The sequence below is a fragment of the Idiotropiscis lumnitzeri genome, chromosome 16 (assembly GCF_059441095.1).
Source record: "Idiotropiscis lumnitzeri isolate Australia: NSW breed Sydney's pygmy pipehorse chromosome 16, RoL_Ilum_1.0, whole genome shotgun sequence".
NCBI lineage: Eukaryota > Metazoa > Chordata > Actinopteri > Syngnathiformes > Syngnathidae > Idiotropiscis > Idiotropiscis lumnitzeri.
In genome coordinates this window covers 16016228-16035066 of record NC_142406.1, presented here as the reverse complement: position 1 = coordinate 16035066, position 18839 = coordinate 16016228, and the positions used below count along the sequence as shown (strand labels likewise).

The 18839-nt window shown below is 47.2% G+C and overlaps 4 protein-coding genes across 11 annotated transcripts; 2 read left to right on the top strand and 2 right to left on the bottom strand.

Annotated features, from left to right (window-relative positions):
- Positions 1-175: 175 nt before the first annotated feature.
- Positions 176-4559, bottom strand: mindy1 (MINDY lysine 48 deubiquitinase 1). Of its 4 annotated transcripts, none has more exons than XM_088318407.1 (13): positions 4348-4559; positions 3257-3323; positions 2808-3168; positions 2479-2736; positions 2242-2402; positions 2099-2156; positions 1964-2028; positions 1680-1838; positions 1512-1614; positions 1280-1422; positions 974-1195; positions 548-709; positions 176-398 (listed from the first exon to the last, which is right to left on the bottom strand). In XM_088318407.1, exons 3-13 carry the CDS (start codon positions 3037-3039, stop codon positions 327-329), a joined length of 1635 nt encoding a protein of 544 aa, XP_088174533.1. In that variant the 5' UTR covers positions 3040-3168; positions 3257-3323; positions 4348-4559; the 3' UTR covers positions 176-326. The 4 variants fall into 4 exon arrangements, with proteins under 4 accessions (XP_088174533.1, XP_088174532.1, XP_088174535.1 ...); XM_088318406.1 differs by lacking the exon at positions 4348-4559 and adding an exon at positions 3902-4299; XM_088318409.1 differs by lacking the exon at positions 3257-3323.
- A 1015-nt stretch (positions 4560-5574) lies between these two features.
- bnipl (BCL2 interacting protein like) lies at positions 5575-10660 on the top strand. Of its 5 annotated transcripts, none has more exons than XM_088318420.1 (14): positions 5575-6294; positions 6581-6606; positions 6683-6783; positions 6934-6984; positions 7058-7096; positions 7189-7212; positions 7442-7537; positions 7612-7770; positions 7866-8069; positions 8138-8240; positions 8313-8444; positions 8858-8944; positions 9137-9235; positions 9333-10660. In XM_088318420.1, the coding sequence occupies exons 3-14, from the start codon at positions 6699-6701 to the stop codon at positions 9355-9357; spliced, it is 1104 nt and encodes a 367-aa protein (XP_088174546.1). In that variant the 5' UTR covers positions 5575-6294; positions 6581-6606; positions 6683-6698; the 3' UTR covers positions 9358-10660. The 5 variants fall into 5 exon arrangements, with proteins under 5 accessions (XP_088174546.1, XP_088174545.1, XP_088174544.1 ...); XM_088318419.1 differs by having other exon boundaries at positions 5575-6374; XM_088318418.1 differs by having other exon boundaries at positions 5575-6412.
- Positions 10661-11008: 348 nt separating this feature from the next.
- On the bottom strand, positions 11009-16159 carry cdc42se1 (CDC42 small effector 1). Its single transcript, XM_088318428.1, has 5 exons — positions 15994-16159; positions 12972-13163; positions 11878-11982; positions 11708-11779; positions 11009-11589 (listed from the first exon to the last, which is right to left on the bottom strand). The coding sequence occupies exons 2-4, from the start codon at positions 13023-13025 to the stop codon at positions 11711-11713; spliced, it is 228 nt and encodes a 75-aa protein (XP_088174554.1). The 5' UTR covers positions 13026-13163; positions 15994-16159; the 3' UTR covers positions 11009-11589; positions 11708-11710.
- Positions 16160-16460: 301 nt separating this feature from the next.
- Positions 16461-18585, top strand: mllt11 (MLLT11 transcription factor 7 cofactor). Its single transcript, XM_088318427.1, has 4 exons — positions 16461-16515; positions 16629-16794; positions 17592-17748; positions 18135-18585. Exons 3-4 carry the CDS (start codon positions 17596-17598, stop codon positions 18228-18230), a joined length of 249 nt encoding a protein of 82 aa, XP_088174553.1. The 5' UTR covers positions 16461-16515; positions 16629-16794; positions 17592-17595; the 3' UTR covers positions 18231-18585.
- Positions 18586-18839: the final 254 nt, after the last annotated feature.

The window sequence follows — 18839 nt, the reverse complement described above, 5'->3', positions numbered from 1 at the left end:
GTATCCCAACATAATACATTTTTGGTATGGCTGTAAGTCAACACTAGTTCAAATCAATTTAGATAAAATATTTGATTCTTGACTTCAGAATAATAACGCAAACTCACATCATTGGAAATTGTGACAACCCTAAAAGAGAATTGAGCATCCAACAGAGGAAAGCGAGTGCACGTGGTCAGCGTAGCAACGCCTTTATTAGCCCACGAGCTAGTGGGAGGAGCTTGTTATGACAGGTGACCCTTGACAAACTTTCGACAAAAGCTAAACAGTCACAAAGCACTGAGGTTTGGCATTTTGTGTGTGTGTGCGCTACATCGGGGTACGAGTTAAAGCAGGACGCAATCTGAGTCTTTTTCTCTTCTTCTGGCCCCTCCTGGCTGGGGCCCCTGACCTCTGACCTACAAAGACACCACAATGTTCATGTGACAAGCACTTGACTGAACATAATAAAATATAACAATGTGAGAACATGACTGAAACATGGAGAAAACTTCACTTGAAAGTCTCACATGAGACACACACCTGTGTGTGTCGTTGCCATGGTTACCTGCGAGGCCACCTGTTGTGGTCCTTGTTGTTGTTGTTGTTGTTGCTGTTGTTGTTGGTGGTACTCTTCCTGTTGTAGCTGCCGGGCCAGCTCCAGGTCGCTGAGAGGTCCCAAGTCCGCCCCGCCGCTCTCCTGCTGCAGGGACACCGCCACCAGATAATCCTGACACACACAAATACCGTTTTAGCCACCACCATGAGGGGAGCTCCCTTAAATAAAAGGGCAAGTCAACCCCGCCCCCTCAAAGAAAAAAAAATGTTTGCAATCATGTTTTCTATGCGTCTGACTATGACATCACAGTAGCAATAGGACTGAAACGTGTGTGTGTGTGTGTGTGGAACGGGACTAAAACATTTTGCAACATGGCTAGCACTGCCGACTGAAGCGTCCAAAACGGGACGAAACGATTTGAAGCGTGACCGCTACCTGGTCGATTTGGCGCTGCTGCTGTTGGTCGCAGGGCGGCGGGGGACCACCGGGGGGCGCCGCCGCTGCCTGCCCCGCCGCCGTATCCCTCTGAGGAGGGTGACACAGGCGGAAGTCGGAGTCGCAAAAGTTTCCGTCTCCTTCCACGTTGTGCAGCGACTCCCACACCAGGCCCTCCTCGTGCAGGAAGCCTTGGTCCGTCACCAGCAGGTACAAGTGGCCCTGGGACCGACACCACCCACAAGACAAGTGAGTGATGTTTGGCAACATACCTAACTTGAGTGGAAGCTGAGTGTGTGGCGCCACCTTGTGTTTGATCATGGTACTGAAGTGATTGTTCCTGAAGACCACGCACATTTCTCCCTCTTTGACGGCGGCGTTGAGCTCGCACAGGCCGTGATAGGACAGCTGAGTGGCCGTCGTCTCGAGGAAGTGCTCGGCCGCCAGACCTGCACAAAGCGACTCAACAAGTCAAAACTTTTATGCTCAGGTGGGTGAAAACTGCATGCATGCACGAAACTGTATCAGAGCTGGGCACCTTCAGCCACTTGCGTGCTGTCAGTGGAGTGTTTGTAGTCGATGATCTTCTCCACCAGCTGGTTGTAACTCAGTTTGCCGACGGCGGCCACCATCTCGGGACTCTGCGCATGCGACACGGTCAAGAGCGCGGCCCCGGAAGATGAGCGACAGGCGGGAGGTTCGTCACCTGGGGGTCGACCAGCCATCCGTGGTAGAGCGGGATGTCCAGCAGGTCAAAGACGATGCACTCAGGTGTGTACTCAAAGTCGGTGACGGCCGTGAAGCGAACGTTCACGTCCAGACCCGTCGACAGTTTGGGCAGCACCGCCATGGCGTCGCTCATATTCTGAAATGTTGCTGTCACGTTTTAGTCGTGTGCCGGACGGGTTTTAAGCATGTTTTTAGTCATGTTAAGACTCATGTTTTAGCCATGTCCGCAAGTGAAGCTTAGAAAAATGTGTGTGTGTGTACCTGTTGGAAATTGAGCTCCATCCCGTCCGTCTTTTGTCTGGGCGTCACGGACAGCACACACTCACCTGCCCACACACACACAGCTCATGTGATGGAGGTGATGATGTCATTATGACATCACAGGCAACAGCTTACCGAGATGAGCCATCAGGTCCTCTGTGGTGACAACTTCAGTCTGAGCTGGGAGCTTTGCCTAGTGAGACACACACACACACACACACACACGTGAAGACCCGCGTGCATTGTTTTGTAATGTGTACAGGAAGTGTGCTTGAAACCTTCCAGCGAAGGAAGAGTATGTTCATGATGGCCAGCAGGGGGCAGGGTCCGTTGTCGCTCTGAGTGATGATGGGCGTCTTCTTCTCCTTCCAGGTGATCCACTTGACCAGATAATATGCCGCCGATGCGCCTGCCGGCGTGTCGGAGGACGGCGCAGCACCTTCGGACACGAGTGCAGTTAGTCACAACCGAATTGTCCTGCCCTGTCGTCGTCATGGTTACAAGTTGACCTTCACCTGCCACCTCGTCGTCCTTCAGACTCGGTGCCTCATTGGCCGGCGAGCATCCTTCCGCCCCCACCGCGGAGTAAGACGATGATAAGCCATCGTCTGCCTCCTGCGAACTTCCTGCCACCGCCGCCGCCGTCGTCGCCGCCTTCCCCTCAGAGAGATCCAGACTGGGAATGGAGAAGGACGCCGAGTCGCTGGACTCGCGCAGTTCATCTGAGCTGTCGGCCGTCGCCACGGACAAACTCTCCGCGCCGGCACCTGTGGCTGCACGGTACACACACCGCACGCAAACGTGACGTGAAACGGGTGAAACAAAATTTCCTTGTGGCACTCACCTGCGGCCCCCGGCGTATCTTCCTCAGCATCATCACGCGTTGGCCCGTTTTCTGACAGCGTTGGCGCCGCCGCCCCTTCCTCCTGATCGCCCCGAGGGCTTTCATCCTCGCCGCTGGTCGGCTGGCCCGTGACCTCTGACCCCGCTGCTGCCGTAGTTAAAAGACATTCCTTAGCGGTGTCTGTCGGGGGGCTCGACGCGTCCACCTCTGACGCCGGCTTTGAGGCGGACATGTTGCTGTTGTGGTGACGATGACGAAGATGATGAGTCAATCCAAAGGTGAGTCAACACATGGCGTCTTCACGAGTCGCTATCAATCACTCCCAGTCCCGACATGGTTGAAAAAGAGAAGAGAAAAAAATCTGCCCACACACAAGATGGGTGAAAATTCAATTACAAACATTTCCTTCTTGTCATGTTAGGGCTGTGTTGATTGTGAAACAAACATACCTATGTGACAATCCACATGATGTCACAAAGTAAAGGGGGCGGGAATTACACACACTTCCTACATTTGCTGACAAAAACATCAAAGCGTCAGTCATCTAGTTCCTCTTGCGCTCTAACATCCAAACAACAAAGAATTTATGCAACGTACTTGGGAGATGGTTTTATTGTAAGAAAATGGCTTTAGAAATGACGTTTGAAATGCTAATCACCTTTTAGCAGTATAAAAAAATCATCAATGAATTGGACTACATTTATTTAGAGAGATTTTTTTCTAATAGTGAACATAGTTCAGAGCGCATCCACGCTGATGTGCATTGCTTACACTAACACTGCGATCAACTTGAAGGACCTGTCATCAAATATGATTCCCCACCCCCGTAAAAAGCATATTTATTATTGTAAGCTACTGTAGCATTAACGCCGCTCTTAAATAAAGGAGTTAAAATAATAATTTGATTTAAACTTGTGAAACCTGTCACTGTATTGTATTTCGCCGTCTTGCACTTTAGACAGAGTTGAAGAGTGCTGTTGTTGTTTTTAATTCATGGCAACCGTCTTGACGAAAAATGATTGATATATGATCGTTTTTCTCGGCGATCAACTTGTGTGTACATTATGCTGTACGAGTGTGTACTTTATACTCACAGGCTGTCAGTCGACCCGAAGCTGACACGATCGTGACCAAGAATCCGATTTCCGCTCGTCAAAGCGCAGCTAGCTTAGCATCACATGCTAACTGTCGCGTCACGCCGCCTGTTTACCTTGTAAGCCACGCCCACCTCCGCCAGCGAGGCTCGAGATCACACCCGCTGACGTCACAGCCTTAGCCAGGCTAACTCGTTAGCTTGTTCAATTGTGGACAGAAATCAAGTCTACAAGCTTTAGGTTGCCAGTTGACGAGTAGCCGAGGTGGCTAATTAGCGAGCTCTTTTTTTTTTTTTTACTTGACACGTATAAACAACACACAGTCTGTGTTCACAAAGTAGGAAATGTGCGCGTAAGATGTCCAAACTTTAACTCCCTTTGTCGTCGTACCATTGGCTCTAGAACAAATAAATGAAAGTAATGAGTGCAGATTTCAGATTTGTTACCTTTTTGGCGACCTCACGCTGCTGCAACGTTACTTTGTTGACAGTTTCTCAGTGGGCGGAGCTTGGCTTTTGACCCCGTCGATGACAAAGCTTCAACGAGCTTTTAACAAAATAATTCATGAATAATCTCAGTTGTAGTTTGTAGGGAAAAAAGCTTCTAACGTGACATTTTATGCATGTCTGTGTGTGTGGCATGGAGGGGAAAAAAAGACGAAATTGGAAAATGAGTCAGCAGGTGGCAGCACTTGCTCGTCTTTTTTTTTTTCAAAATAAATTTCTTTATGTTCTAGCGGCGAAGACGTTCGGTTTGTTGCGTAGCAGCAAATGACAAATTTAATATGATTAGCGCTTTTTAAATTAAGGTGGATTAATTGCAAAATATTATCATCTTCGAAAACGTAACAATATCGACGGACTTGCTTGCTTTGTGTTGTTGTCCCTCCTACAGTGAACACAATTGCACACACACAGACACAATTGACTGGCACTTAAGCACAAAGTCTGATGTGTGCGGACATTTTGCATTTTGTTTTTCAAAATCCTTTTCGGGACTACTCTGATCCTTTGGCGCATGCGCCTGCCTGCAAGATAACTGTCGTAAACTGGCTAAATCTGTCGCAACACCGCCATCACTACATTTGATTGACGTGCGCAAAACACCTGCTCGCGTGGTTAGTGAGCACTTTACTCTTTTATTCCTTTCCATATTTTTTTTAATATAATCTTTTTTTGCAATTTGCGCGAGCCTACAAGGCACTAGTCGTAAACTTGTAAAACATGTCGCAATTCCGGCAGCTGTCCCGATCATGTGACGCAATGAATTGCGCCTAAATATAAGCATGTTATTATGGTGAAATATGAGCAATATGGAACATAGTTTATCTGCAGTGTGACTCGAACCTGGCCGACTGCATTCCACTCAATTACAAGGCAATCAAATGCAGATTGCATATAACCACTAATGGACAAGCAGCAATAATATATAGGGCACGTGTGCAGTATGTACAGCGTGTGAGGCATGAGATAGTATATAAATATACCGTATGTCAACATGAGTTCCCATTTCAACAGGTATGTACAATCTTTGACTGACTATGATCAGGAGGAAAAACAGGCGGGATTGTAGTTTCTTAAACAAATTACAGTAAATGTGTTTGTGGTGTCAACCCCAACATGGTTTCAACACCGCAGAACTTGTATTACTCGTCCAACACGTTTTTTTTTTCCAGCAGGGGGTAGAAACATTCCTTTTCCACAATGCAATATGTTTGGTAGATTTGTTGATACATTTTGGGGAACAGCATCAGCCGAGGATGCCAAATGCTGTGCATGGGCCAGCAAAGCTATCTGAGGAGAAACTTGCATTATATCAATAAAAAAAAATAACCCAAAAATATTTATTTATTTATTGTCATTAATAGGGATTGGTATGATAATTTATTAATCGATTTTCGATTTCCAATATCGATCCACAAAACCATAAAAACTCTGTAACTAACGCGAAATGTATGCTTGCTGCACTTGTGAAGCCATTTAGAGGTAATAACTCATTCCGCCACAAGGCGGCGTACATCTGTAGTAGATGGAGAAGCTCTGGTGAGCATTGTGATGAACCAAACAACCTCAGGGTTGTCATTGACGCAGATAAGAACACAGAAAAAAGCCCAGTTAGTAGCAGAATGAGATTTTTGAAATGCAGTTAGTGCTGGGTGACAAACGTTCATGTCATGGATTCCTTTCATGGAAAAAATTCATTTGACTTTTGCCGCTGAGCCAGGTGGTCATGTCGGCCAACACGCAACAGGAAAGTAGAAGAAGCTCTCTGACTGGACGAGGCACTTGAAACCTGATCCGCCATTGCCGTGACTTCCTGTCTTGACCCGACTTCCCCTTTCTTCCACTTCCTCCTCCTCCTCAGACGTGTTTGTGCCCGTCCAACATTTTCAAGTACGTCACGACAAGGACACAGACGCGCACGCACACACACATGCGCACACACGAGCAGTTGGCTGGCCCCTCCCACACAGGTGAGGTGTCAGAGTCCACCCAGTGATGATGTCATCAGGTGAGGCGGCACTTTCCTGTCTGACTGTCGACTGAAGATCAGCTGCTGCGTGATTATTATTATTCCTTTTCTTACTTTTACCTTCTTTAGTGTGTGTGTTTGAGTTTTTTAGTGTGTCTGTGGTGTTTTTAAGGAACTGTTTTTCAAACTTTTTTTTTTTACATTTAGCATTCTGTAAAAGACAACACGTCTGAGTGAGTAGACGCGTGATTACCAATGTTTGTGTGTGTGTGTGTGAGAGTGCGATAATGTGTCTGCGTGTGTGTTTAGGTTTTAGTGAGGCAACATGTCAGCTGTGACGACAGTTCCGAGGCCGAGTGAAGCTGCGGGTCATGTGACATTCTCCTCTTCCTCGCTGGTTACTTCATTAGGTGCATGCGCCAATGACACGTGTGCAAGATGTCACACACGCATGAACACCCCCACACTGTTTTCATACTTGCTGAAGTGTACCTAATAAAATGACCAAAAAATATTGTTGGAATATAAAAGTCGTCGTGTCTGCGTGTCACATTTGTCAGACTCCCAAGAATGCAGCGTCGCCACGGCAACAGCTGACACTGACTGTGCAGGTTAGAACACCCGCACGTGGATACACGCTTTTTTTTTACCTTTTGACCTCATTGTCGTCTTCTTGTGAGGAAGAGGAGGAGGGCGAGCTGGATTATGAGGACGACCACGCAGGTAAGGAGGAAGGATGTGATGAGGAAACAACACGTCGCTCACCTTCTTCTCCTTTGTCGACGTGATGAACATGGCTGTCGTATCGTCGTCAGCGGGATCTTCAAGTGCGGCAGCAGGTAAGGTCAAGTCGTGATCGACGTATTTCTGTTGACGTAAAATGCGATGATGATTTGGGATCTGGATCGTGGTTGGAGTTTTTAAACTCCTAACTTAAAGGTTTCAATATGAACGTAAAACGTTTTTGTGGGCTGTGTCGTTGACTCGAAGGCTAAAACGATTCATAGGCGACTTCAATCCAAAGTTAACCTTTTGTGAAAGATGCGTGACATCACTTCCTGTCCACAGAGCGTCCGGTCACTCTGGCGCTGTCGTCATGTGGCGCAGGAGGAAAGAAGAGCACAAGGAAGATTCTGGTGCCTCCGGCCCTCAGCGTTTCTTTAGGTCAGAATGAAAAATGAACAACAGAAAACAAATTTGCACGAGATTTTATTCTTCGTGTCATTGGCGCCGTTCAGGTCGCAGCGAATCAGGCGACTTCCACTCGGCGTTCCTGTCGCCGTCTCTCGGTGACGAGGACGAGGACGACGCCGGTCTAGACTTTGACCTGGACGCTATGGAGACGCCCTCGGACAGCGAGTCCCTTCGGTTCCCTGTCGACGACCTGGATGTGGAAGGTGAGGGGTCGCCGCTTCACGTGGGACGACCGCGAGTCCAAAGTCATGTCCTTAAGTTGCGAGAGAATGTGATGATTATTATTTCTTGAGTGCAGATGACACGGGGGGTTGTGGCCTGGCATCCAGCTGTGGGTCAGCGCTGGAGTCGGAGCCTCCGGGGTTGGGATCGCTGGAGCGCGACGACGTGGTGGACAGCCAGGGCACCAGGTGGCGCTCATTCTCGTCCGGACCCGCGCCGCACGACGGACACGTCAACATGAGTGTGGTGGAACCTTTCCTCAGGGTTCTGTCCCACGGCGGTATGCGCACACGCACGCGCACACACGCGCAATATGTCCCACGCGTAGCGTCTCACCTGTCTCCTCAGGTTACTATGGCGACGGCATGAATGACATCATCGTGTTTTCCTCTTGTTACCTGCCTGAGAACACGCTGGAAAATTATCACTATGTGATGGACAACCTCTTCAGGTATGGCTCACACACGCGCGCACACACGCGAGTCTTAGTAAATTAATGTGTGTGTGTGTGTGTGTGTTTCAGATACTTGGTGGGCACGTTGGATCTGATGGTGCGTGAAAACTACGTGATTGTTTTTCTGTGTGCCGGAGGTCATAAGGACAAACTGCCAGGGATTGGCTGGCTCAAGGAATGTTATCACACCATCGCATGGAGGTCAGCACACATGCAGAAAAAACACAAACACTTCCCCCTTTCATCACACTTGCCTGCATCGCTTCACTATGTCCGGCAGGGGGCGCAAAAATGCCTCTTAACTCGTTCAAACGGCCACCAGCTGCCTCTTTCCTTTGAGTGGCCTGTACAGTGAGACCGCCATTTTGCAATGTGTAAACTGCAATGACATCATTAACAGCAACCAAATAGTGTTACAAAATTATTTGTCACTTTGCTGATGAGTCAAACAGTAATATTAAAAAACATGCACATAGGGTCAACGGGTGGTCGTGAATGACGCATGATTTCGAACGCAATCGCCTGCTGCGTTGCTGATGTAAGGAAAAATGGCAAAGGAAGTGCGCTTGCCTTACTTCCTCTTTGTGCACGTGTGTGTGTGTGTGTGTGTGTAGGCTGAGGAAGAATCTGAAAGGCATGTTCGTAGTTCATCCCACTTGGGCCATCAAAGCGCTCATCACCATCATCAAACCCTTCATCAGGTCAGCCCCTCGCCATCCTCACGCCACCGTCAGCGCGCAAAGATGCATCTTCTTTCGCGTGTCTCGACCCTTCTCGATGATGTCAGTTTACCCACAATGCTTAGTTTCCTGCCGGCATTTTTGACATCTCACGAAAAGGGTCGAGCGAAGAAGGCAAGCCCTGATTTGCTTTTTCTCCTTCTCCTGGTGCAGTTCAAAGTTCAGCAGGAAGCTGGAGTTCGTCGGCAGCCTTCGGGAGCTTTCGGCGCTGCTGCCCACTCAGCACGTGCAGATCCCCGAATGCGTCACAACGTGAGTCGAGTCGCTCGCTGCCGGCGGCAGGTGGAGGAGGATGAAGATGATGAAGGCGATGATGACGATGATTTTTTTTTTTTTTTCCTCACCTCAGGTACGACAACAGTCTGTCCAGATGAACATTTCCTTGGCACATTCAGATGGCGGTCCGATCACCAGCATCCAAAACATATGTACTCAAGGTCCACTTTTAAATTTGAAAAAAGACAGAAGAATACAGCTTGCCAATTTTGTATAAATATTTATGTATCGTATAAATGTGTGTGATTTTCATGCCATTGGCGTATGTTGATCATTGCCAATGACAAAAAAAAAAAAAAAATCACCCGCGCCTCGTACTTTGGAGCCTGCAGCCAACTAGCAAAAGCGCTTCAAACATGTCGCATGTGGAGCTTTTATGGGATTTGAAAGTGATCGTAATAATTATTAATATGAGATCAATATCGAAATCGATATTGGCCTAGCTCGCTCATGGAGAATTGCAATTGGAATTGGCAGCATCAACGCGAATCACAACACTAAAACTTAAAGCTTTTTATTTCCCCACTTTTAGGGTATTCCAAGTGTGTGAATATTTTTGTTCCATATTTACTAAATGCAAAGGTTTTCTTCATTTTTAAAAAAAAATCTTTCAAAAGTCGTTCAAGTGCAAGTGAATGGACCTGCTAACACCTTCCTCATTTTTATGACAAGACAGGAAACACTGCGGCCATTCATAGCACAGGAAAACGCCAGCGCGTGCGCGTGTGCGTGCAAGTGTGTGCGTGCGTGTCGTCAGGAAGGAGGCGGGAAGGCGGGCAGTGCGCAGGAAGGAAGTGAGGAGGTCTGCTGAGGAGAGCCCATAAACAGGAACACAAATCGTCTCCGTCCGCTCGTCAGCTCGAAGGCCGCTTGGCGAGGTCTGCGACGCGGGCGCCCCCAAGTACGAAAAAGAACGTTCAAACAATGCCTAATCCCATCGTGGCTTCAATTAGTTGCACATTTTGCCGCCGGCGTGCATTTTACCATGGTTGACAATATTTCAAAAGACCTTTGACCTTGTTTTTGATCCACTCGCATGTGAGGCAGATATGCTAACTCGTGTCCAGTCTGTCGTTTTCGTTTTTCAAACAAGTCCAACCACCAAAACATTTTCATGACATCATCTCCTACTGTAAGCAACCACCACTTAGAGACAGACTATTTCCTACGCCTGTCTCCATGACAACAACACACACACACACACACACACACGCGAACGCGCGCATGTAGGTTTTCGTGGCTTCAGAGGATGTTACATTTCCCTCTGGAACTCGTCCTCTAATCTGACCGTGAACCCGCTTTAAAGTTTCGTCATGTTCTCTTATGTCACCGTCGCGCACGCACAAGCGGCATTTCAGCAGCTTTGCTTCGAGTCCAGCTGTTACTAATAAAAAATTTTTTTTTAAAAAGTCCGCGCTCACAAAAACGGTTAAAACAGACACACAATCACAGGCGGACAGAAAGCGTGCAATAATAACACACGTAGATAACGTACGCACACAAACGTGCACGCAAAAAGACACGCACGCGCGCAACACCATTTTGCATCGTCGCGCCAAACTCTTTCAAAATAAAAGCGTTGCTGGAGGGAAGCGTGGTCTTTATTCATCAGTTACATAACCTGTAGGCTTAGCTTATCTTATCTTAGCTTAGCAAGCGCGTGTGCGCGTGTGTGTGGATGTCGTTGCACGTGAGATCTCAAGGTCACCCTGAGCTTCGGTGGAGGTCAAAGTTCATTTGAAATGCGAATGTAGTGACCGTTTTTTTATTTTATTTTTTTTAACATAAATCGTCATTAGATAAAAACAACAAAGAAAAATCGTAAAAAGCTCCCACGAGCCAGCTGTTGTCCTGTTGCGTTAGCATCCGAGCGGCAGCGGTGGCGGTCATGTGACCGGAAAGCACATCTAAATCATCTACTGAGAAGTCAGGAAGCGGTCACATGATCAGGAAGTCTTTGGACGAGCAAGTCCTCCAGGATGTCGTCGCTCAGGTCACGTGATTGTGACGTCATTACGCAAGTCACGTGACCGCAAAGCATCCCGGGAACTTGAAATGCGACCGCCAATTGAGCGGGGAATGCTGGGAAATGTTCCAAACCACAAAGTTGGGCTCGTGAAGAAAGGAAATGTGGCAAACGGGCTCCAGTGACGTCACGTGTTTTATCAAGTTCATCCCTCCGAGTTGGTCGGCGCCGGCATGTCGAGCGGCGTCAAGACAGAATGATGGAGGGCGTGATCTTTGGCGACGGGTTCGGCTCATGACGATGGCGGACGAAATGCGGGCGCGCCCGCCGCAGAGGGGGCGGACGGTCAGTGTTGCGGGGGCGCCTGACAAAAAAAGAGAGAGAGAAAAAAGTGTCACGGTACAGGCGACTGATGTCACAAGAAGGAAGAAAATGAGGAAAGGGGGGGGGGCAGAAGGAGAGGAGGAGGACTGGCGCTTTACCCGCTACAAAAGGCTGTTTCTGCCGTTCATATTTGGACATTTGGACCTCATCTGTTCCTGAACGGACCCCGACTGTGAGCACACACACACACACACACACACACACACACACACACACGTGAGACCACAGTGAGTGAGGCATCGTGTGTTTGTCGGCCGTTTGTCCTTACAGGCTGGCGTCCGTCGGCCATCTCTCCCGAGCCGATGTGCGTCAGGTGGATGAAGTTTGTCGGCTCGCCGATCATGCTGCGGTCGATCCTCCGCCGCCTCCTCTTCTAAGTACGCGCACACACACACAGGTGAGCGTGCGGTGACACGTGTCAAATAACATTTGAGCAAAGTGTTTCAACACGTTGGCATAGTCGGCGCGTTGCGTCATCGGGCGCCACCCCAAAGTGCGACTCGGCAATGGCGGACGGGTCGCCATCGCCTCTGCGACCCTCCGACCACGTCAGGTCGACTTTCCGAAAAATCGTGCGTGGAAAACGGCCGACGTTCCTGAACGCCTCGCAACCCGTCACAATTTGGATTTCTGGCGTGGGAACGAGTTGAGGGTGTGCCCCTCGCAATTCGGCTTCACTCCTTCCCTCATACGCTCGTTTGCGTTTCTGCGCTTTTGTGTGTGCGTGTTTCTCTGCCCGTGTTGTGGCCTCAACAAAGCATCATGTGACGAACGCACCTTGGACAACCTCAGCAACTTGCTCGCTTGCTCTGGAGGTTTAAATTTTGGGCGGAATTGACATAGTTTGTTTTTAAAAATGTAGTTCTCAGAGCAGGTGTGTGAGTTTTTCTTTTATTTTAGGTTCTATTAGTTTTAGTATTGTTTTTTTTTTTTTTAATGTCGCGTCTTTTGTCAAGCGAGGACGCTTGCCAACTTGAAAAGGGGATTTACAGCTTGGATCCTGTTGAGAAGCAAAAAAAAAAAACATTTGCTTTTCCCGCCTAGCGACACAAAGGAAGCTCACGTCAACTTCCCTGAAAGTGAGGTCATTAGTGTGTGTGTGTGTGTGTGTGTGTGTATTGTTGCAGCGTCACAAAAGAACAAAGGGAAAAGTCTAAAAATAAAAGCGGCGCTTCCTGTGAGTCCTTTCACAATAATGATCATCATCGTCACGTTGGCAGACGGTCTTGGTTTGAAACGGACTTTGTTTTTGTCGCTCATTTGCTTACACGAGCCCCGATATTGTCCCGTTTGTTGATCTGTGCTAATCGGAACGAGGACACACAGACGCTAACGCGATGTCCAGGCGTGTCCGTGTCTCACCGGCGGCGCTTTGGCCATGACGCAGCAGGTCATCTTGTGCCAGAATTCGCTCATGCCGACGGCCGCCGACGCTGCGCTGCCGCCCTGCCGCCGGGGACCAGGAAGTGCAGCCGCCGATTAATCGCGGAACATGCCAAAGGCAAAAACGGTCCAGCCCGGCCGACCGCCGCTCCGCTCGCGTCGGCGTTGGCCCTGCAAAACACACAAGATGACTTTGAACGCAAGCGCACGCTCGTTTGTCTTGGCCTCGCCTGATAAAATTCCAATTCGGAGCAAGCTTCGCATTTGCGTGTTGTGGAATTCACGCAATTTCCACGTTGGCCTTGCGTTATTTGTTGCATCATTTTCCAGAGGACGCTCACCAGCGTCTTTCCAGCTTGTCTGTAAAATATATTTTCAAAAGCCGCTTGCAAATATTGGAGAGTTTTCTGGCAAGTCTTGAGAACAAAAACACACATGGAGTGTGTGAGTAAACACTGGGTGGGGTCCAAACGCGACACAGGAAGTCTCTCTCACACACACACACACACACACACACACACACACACACACCCCGTCCGGGAGGGGGAATGAAGCCTTCAGTTGAATGAATCTTGTGTGTAACTGAACACACGCGTCTTGACATATTTGGTTGATTATTTCATTTCAATAATTCGGACGCTTTTGTCTTATTTTGGCGAGTTTGACTTCACTCTGCATCCAACATTGTGGTATTTTTTTTTTTTTTTTTTACAATAAATTTAGACTTAGACATTATATTTGAATGGGGGAAAAACATAGAAAAGCAACTTTTATCAAAAAAAAAAGTAAGTGAGGCATACAAAACCCATCCACGGTGCAAAAAAAAGCCAGCAGGCAAATGGACGTAAAGATGTTAAAAAAAAAGGGGGGGGGGGGCTCAGGTCTGCTGTTCACATCAGTCGGGGCACTCTGCTGTTATTTTTTTTTACTTCTACTAGTTCATGAGGGAGCGAGTTTTCCGCCCTTTTTTGCAGCTCACGACCAAACATGCAAATCAACTAATGTGAGACGACAAAAAAAAAAAAAATGATGAGTCGCTGGCGCCGGGTCATTCGAGGGCACTCGGGTGCCGCCCCACGACGCGCTGTGGGCACCATGTGACTAATCCTGAAGAAAAAAAAAAAAATAAGGTGGAGGTGGATTTCTTTTCTCGTCACAGGGGTTATAAATGACAAAGCACGGTAAAAACTGGATTGCGCAATCTTTTCTACGCCAAACTGACAAACGATGCGCTTACTGAAACGTGCCTCTGTCAAAATAAATAAAGTTGAAGTGAACTGACGAGTGCTTGATTTTCCCCTCTTCTTCCATTTTGCGCTGGTTCTTTGCTGGCGTTTCCCCCGACGCTGCGGTGAAGGTTGGAGCGTATGATAAAGCAGGAATGTGTGAGCAACAAGCAGCTTCACGCTCGTCGACAGGAATGTTCCCGCCAGTGCCGCAGGGACCAGCAACACGTCGGCAGACGTCGGATTGATCGACTCGCCGCTGCTTGGCCGGTCATGTGAGCGTCATCACTTTGCCTGTGTGCGTGTGTGTGTGTGTGTGTGCGTGCGTGTGTCCCATGACCAGTGTTGCACATTTTCAAGGATTCTTGCCATAGAATGATGATGTCATTGCGTAATTATGCAGACAAATATTAGTCATCTCAGCAACGACAAACTCTTCTCACTTGTCTCACAACATGCAGCATCGTCGCAGTTGGGAAGATTAATTTTTGGGGGCATGGCTAACGAGCTGACCGGATGTTGCAATTTCTAATACAAACAAAGGTAGTTTGCATGATTTCAGAAATTAGCTTTAAACACGTTTTTCCAAACGTCAGGATTGACTTTAAAAGAAGAACTGCCAGATTTGATTTCAAGGCCGTATGGCTCAAGCCGTAACGTCTCCGCTGATGAACATTCCAGAAATATGACGAGTGACAGGCTGAAAGGAATCTTTGTCGACCGTGCGTCGCCACACCACTCTAAGTGCGTGTGTGTGTCAAGGTTAAACCCACTTGATTACACAATAACAAACGTGGGAGTCAAAGGTCATGCAGGAACGTTAAAGTCCCCGCCACCGCGCTGATTCACTTCCTGTTCCCGACCAAGCGTGTCCATGGAAGGAGAAGTTACAATGGCAAAACATGAACACCTACGCTTGGGTCGCCACGGCAACACTTAACAAGGGAAAAAATCACACACAAGGCAGTACAACACGGACGACGACGGCGACAATTACATCAAGCGAGATTTAAAATCACGGCACAAATCCTCGCGGAGGCTAGCATGTCATCTTGTTGAGGCTAACAAATGTTAGCTGTGCAATGCTAAATGCTAACAAATGAAGTTTATGCATTTAACGTTTAATGTATTTATGTTATGAATAGTGAATGGGTAATAATGATTAGATTAAGTATGAATAGCAAAATGAGCAAGAATATGTTTATTATTCATGTCAAATATTTGACCTCCAAGTATTCATGAATGATCCTGCAGGCATTGGCTGACAGGCTGAGTACACCCTGGACTGGTCACTTGGTCTTGAACAAATAAACGCGCGTTCACGCTCACATCCGTCAACAAAGCCAAACATGCTCATCGTTTTTGTGCCACAAGTCCACACTGGAAGATTGGACAAACATTTTGCAACAATTCAATGTGACCTTTGGGAAAGCATACAATTGCCTTAGCTCACTGTGACTCCGCCCCGCCTAAGTGTGACTCCGCCCCCTCACCTCAATCTGACTTGACTTAAACTCGTTTCAATCTTTCCAACAGACTCCAAATAAATTACATTTTTCTAAGCTTGAGGCAAACTTTGATTCCGACTGGCCTTGAAATTCTTCCTGGCCTTTGACCAAATAAACGCAAGTTTTGCGCTTGAGTTTGCTGTGTGAGAAGCCAAACTGATCTGAGAGCTGCCATAGATTTGCTGTCAATCATTAACCGCTCCGTTCATCTGAACTTTGACACATTCCAGGAAGCGCAAGAATGAAAAAGAGGAGCATCAAGCTTACCTGATTCACCAACAAGCAGGCGGAACACTTGAAGTGACTGCACGCCCAACTCGTCTTCTTGTCGCACTGACTCGACGCAAGACGACAACCTTTCTTGCTTGAGTGGGCTTTCTCTCTTTTTTTTTCTTTTTTGCCTTTTTGAGGCGCGGCCCCAAGCAGGAAGTCCCGCCTCCCACCCAGGCGAGGACCCGCGCGAAGCCGCCCGACGCCGACGTCGCCCCCTGCCGACACTTTATCATCACTGCGGCAGGAACCCCACCCAAAAGCTCGTCAGTGACGTCTGCATTTCATGTCAACAAACGCAAAGGTGCCTCATCACATTAAAGTCACTTTAAGTCCTTTAAAAAGAAAACAAATAAAAAATAACCAGAATAATTGAAAAGAACAAGATGATAGACCGTCGTTTTGATGATAGGCTACACTGCTTTTGTGCGCATGCGCAGGTTCCGTAGCGTTTCATTCCGGAAATAGACCGGGAACAACGAATACAAATAAAGGTTTATTCTCTACAACAGGGGAGAGGTAAAAGTGTTAACCTTTCATTTTACTGTAATTAAATTAATGTATCAATTCTAATATTGATGAAATAATCCGGATTCAAAGTTGTTGTTCAGAAAAATGTCTACGTTCTTCAGTAATGCTGTACCGGAAGTAGTTGTGTGCGTCAACAAGACCTTGACGAAGCTGCACATCATCGCTCATCTTTAACCTGCCGTCCACTGCAGCATCATCTCCCTTCATCTTCAAGAAAATAGCACAACGACAAAGAAATAAGCGACAACATTTGCATTCTGCAAGCAGGTGAAGTGCTCTTTTATTTCACTCGGAAAATTCATCCCCTCGGGTGACAAATATGGTCGTTTCATTCATATTTGCTTCAATGCGCGACAATTAAACGTTTTGACACGCAAAGGAAAAAGAATATCGCCTTCTGTTCGTTGACAATTTAAGAGAGAAACGAAACGAAATCAAGTGAAGGGACATGTGGAAGACATTCTGATCTCCTTTTTGTGAAATTGTCTTTTGTTAATTCCCTGGCCAACGCCTTAAAATCAACAACAGCCGATGTCAATGGAATTGAAAGCAGGAATTAAGTCTAATTGATTGATTGGATTGATTATGCATCGTCATGATGAGTCCAGTGAGCAGCTTCCCACCCGTGAGCAAATATGTCCAATTCTTCCTCTGCAAGTGCTAGTTCTCTTTTTGCAGCGCGTCCATTTTGACCAGACAAGGCAGTATAAAGAGGAAAAGCACAAAAAAGAAAACAATGATTAAGGGAGTGCATAGTATACAATAAGTGCAGCACGATGCACTGGCGGTTTGCACAGTCGCTTCTCAGTCAAGAGGTTGCGAGTTTGAATCTCATCCCCAGTCCTCATGTGGAATTTCCTCCCACATTGCACAAATATGTTCGCTTTAGTGAAAATGAAGAAATTGTTTTGAATGGAAATAAGCGCCCTGATATTGAGTGGCGACCAGTCCATCATTTAGTAATATATGCCCTGCAATATTGGCGACCAGTCAGGGTGTATGCGGCCTCTCAGCCCAATTGGGATAAAACCCATCTGACCGGCGACTGCTTGTCTGTGTTCCAGGTCAATGATGATGGAGAAATCGAGCAGCCAATACGACTCGTTCCTCTTCTGGAGACAACCCATCCCGGCTCTTGACCTTTCTGAGCTGCAGGAGTTCGGCTTGCTCGACGGGCCTCGCAACCAAGCCAGAGATGAGCTCATTGGACGGGACCAGCATGTGAGTAGGCGCCGCCTAAGAGCTGTAGTTCCGAATGTTTATTGAGCTTTGTCACATATTTGACAAGTGAAAAATTTTCCGGTTACATTGAGTATATGCAGCGAGCACCCCAGACGTGCCCTTAACCGTTGAAAAGCTACAAATTTGATAGAAGATGCAAGAACCTTTTTGCAAAATATTTTGAAACCTCTCACACTCTTTCAAACACAAAATGCTGGTCAGTGTCGCAATTGTGGATAACGACGTAATTGCACTACTTGTCCACCAGATGGCGCTCTGACATGGTTGTCAGCTTTTGGACGTTTCTAACTATGCTCGATTTTCGTGTGACGTTCACGCTGCAGAACAAGTCACACGTGTTGGCAATGACTTTGCTTTGCATGCAGGAAGAAGAGCTAAGCGAGTTCTCGTCCTTCAACTACTGGAGGGATCCAATCGCTGATGTGGACGCCTTACTGGCAGATCTCAACCTGCTGCTTTGAGCTCCGCCCCCTGACCTCTGACCCCTCCATGCATGGTTAGAAAAGCTGTCATGATGTCACTTTAAGTTGCTGCATGTTATGACGTGAGCCCGCAAAATTCCCACCTTTTTGAGGTTGAGGGATTAGCTCATCAGTTTATTAATTTGCTTTATTTATTTTTGTCTTTAAATCCAAACTCTGTTGCCATAATGTATTTGTAAGATGTCTTTACGTATTTATTTCCTCATGCTGATTTGGTGTTTCACTATGAGCCGGCCTCACACTGAAGCCACAGGACAAGAGAAACATGTTTGTCTTCTGAATGTACCAAACAATGGCAAAAATTAAATGAGTTTGCTTTTGTTGCAACATTTAATGAATTTGTTTTCATTCAACAAGGAGCTCCTGTGATTTCTCAGAAATGTATCAAGCTGGTGCTGCTAAAGTGACTATAAAGCTACTTTTTTTTTTGTTTTACAAGTCAAGTTTTTCTGCACATCAAATTTTGAAAAACTTGTAACCCGTGCTAGGAGTTGCAGTTAACAGACGTGCAGTGTGGGAAGCAGCATCTGATTTGAAGTTATTACTCATTTTAAGTCACATGACTTGAAAGTGCACAATCTTGACTTG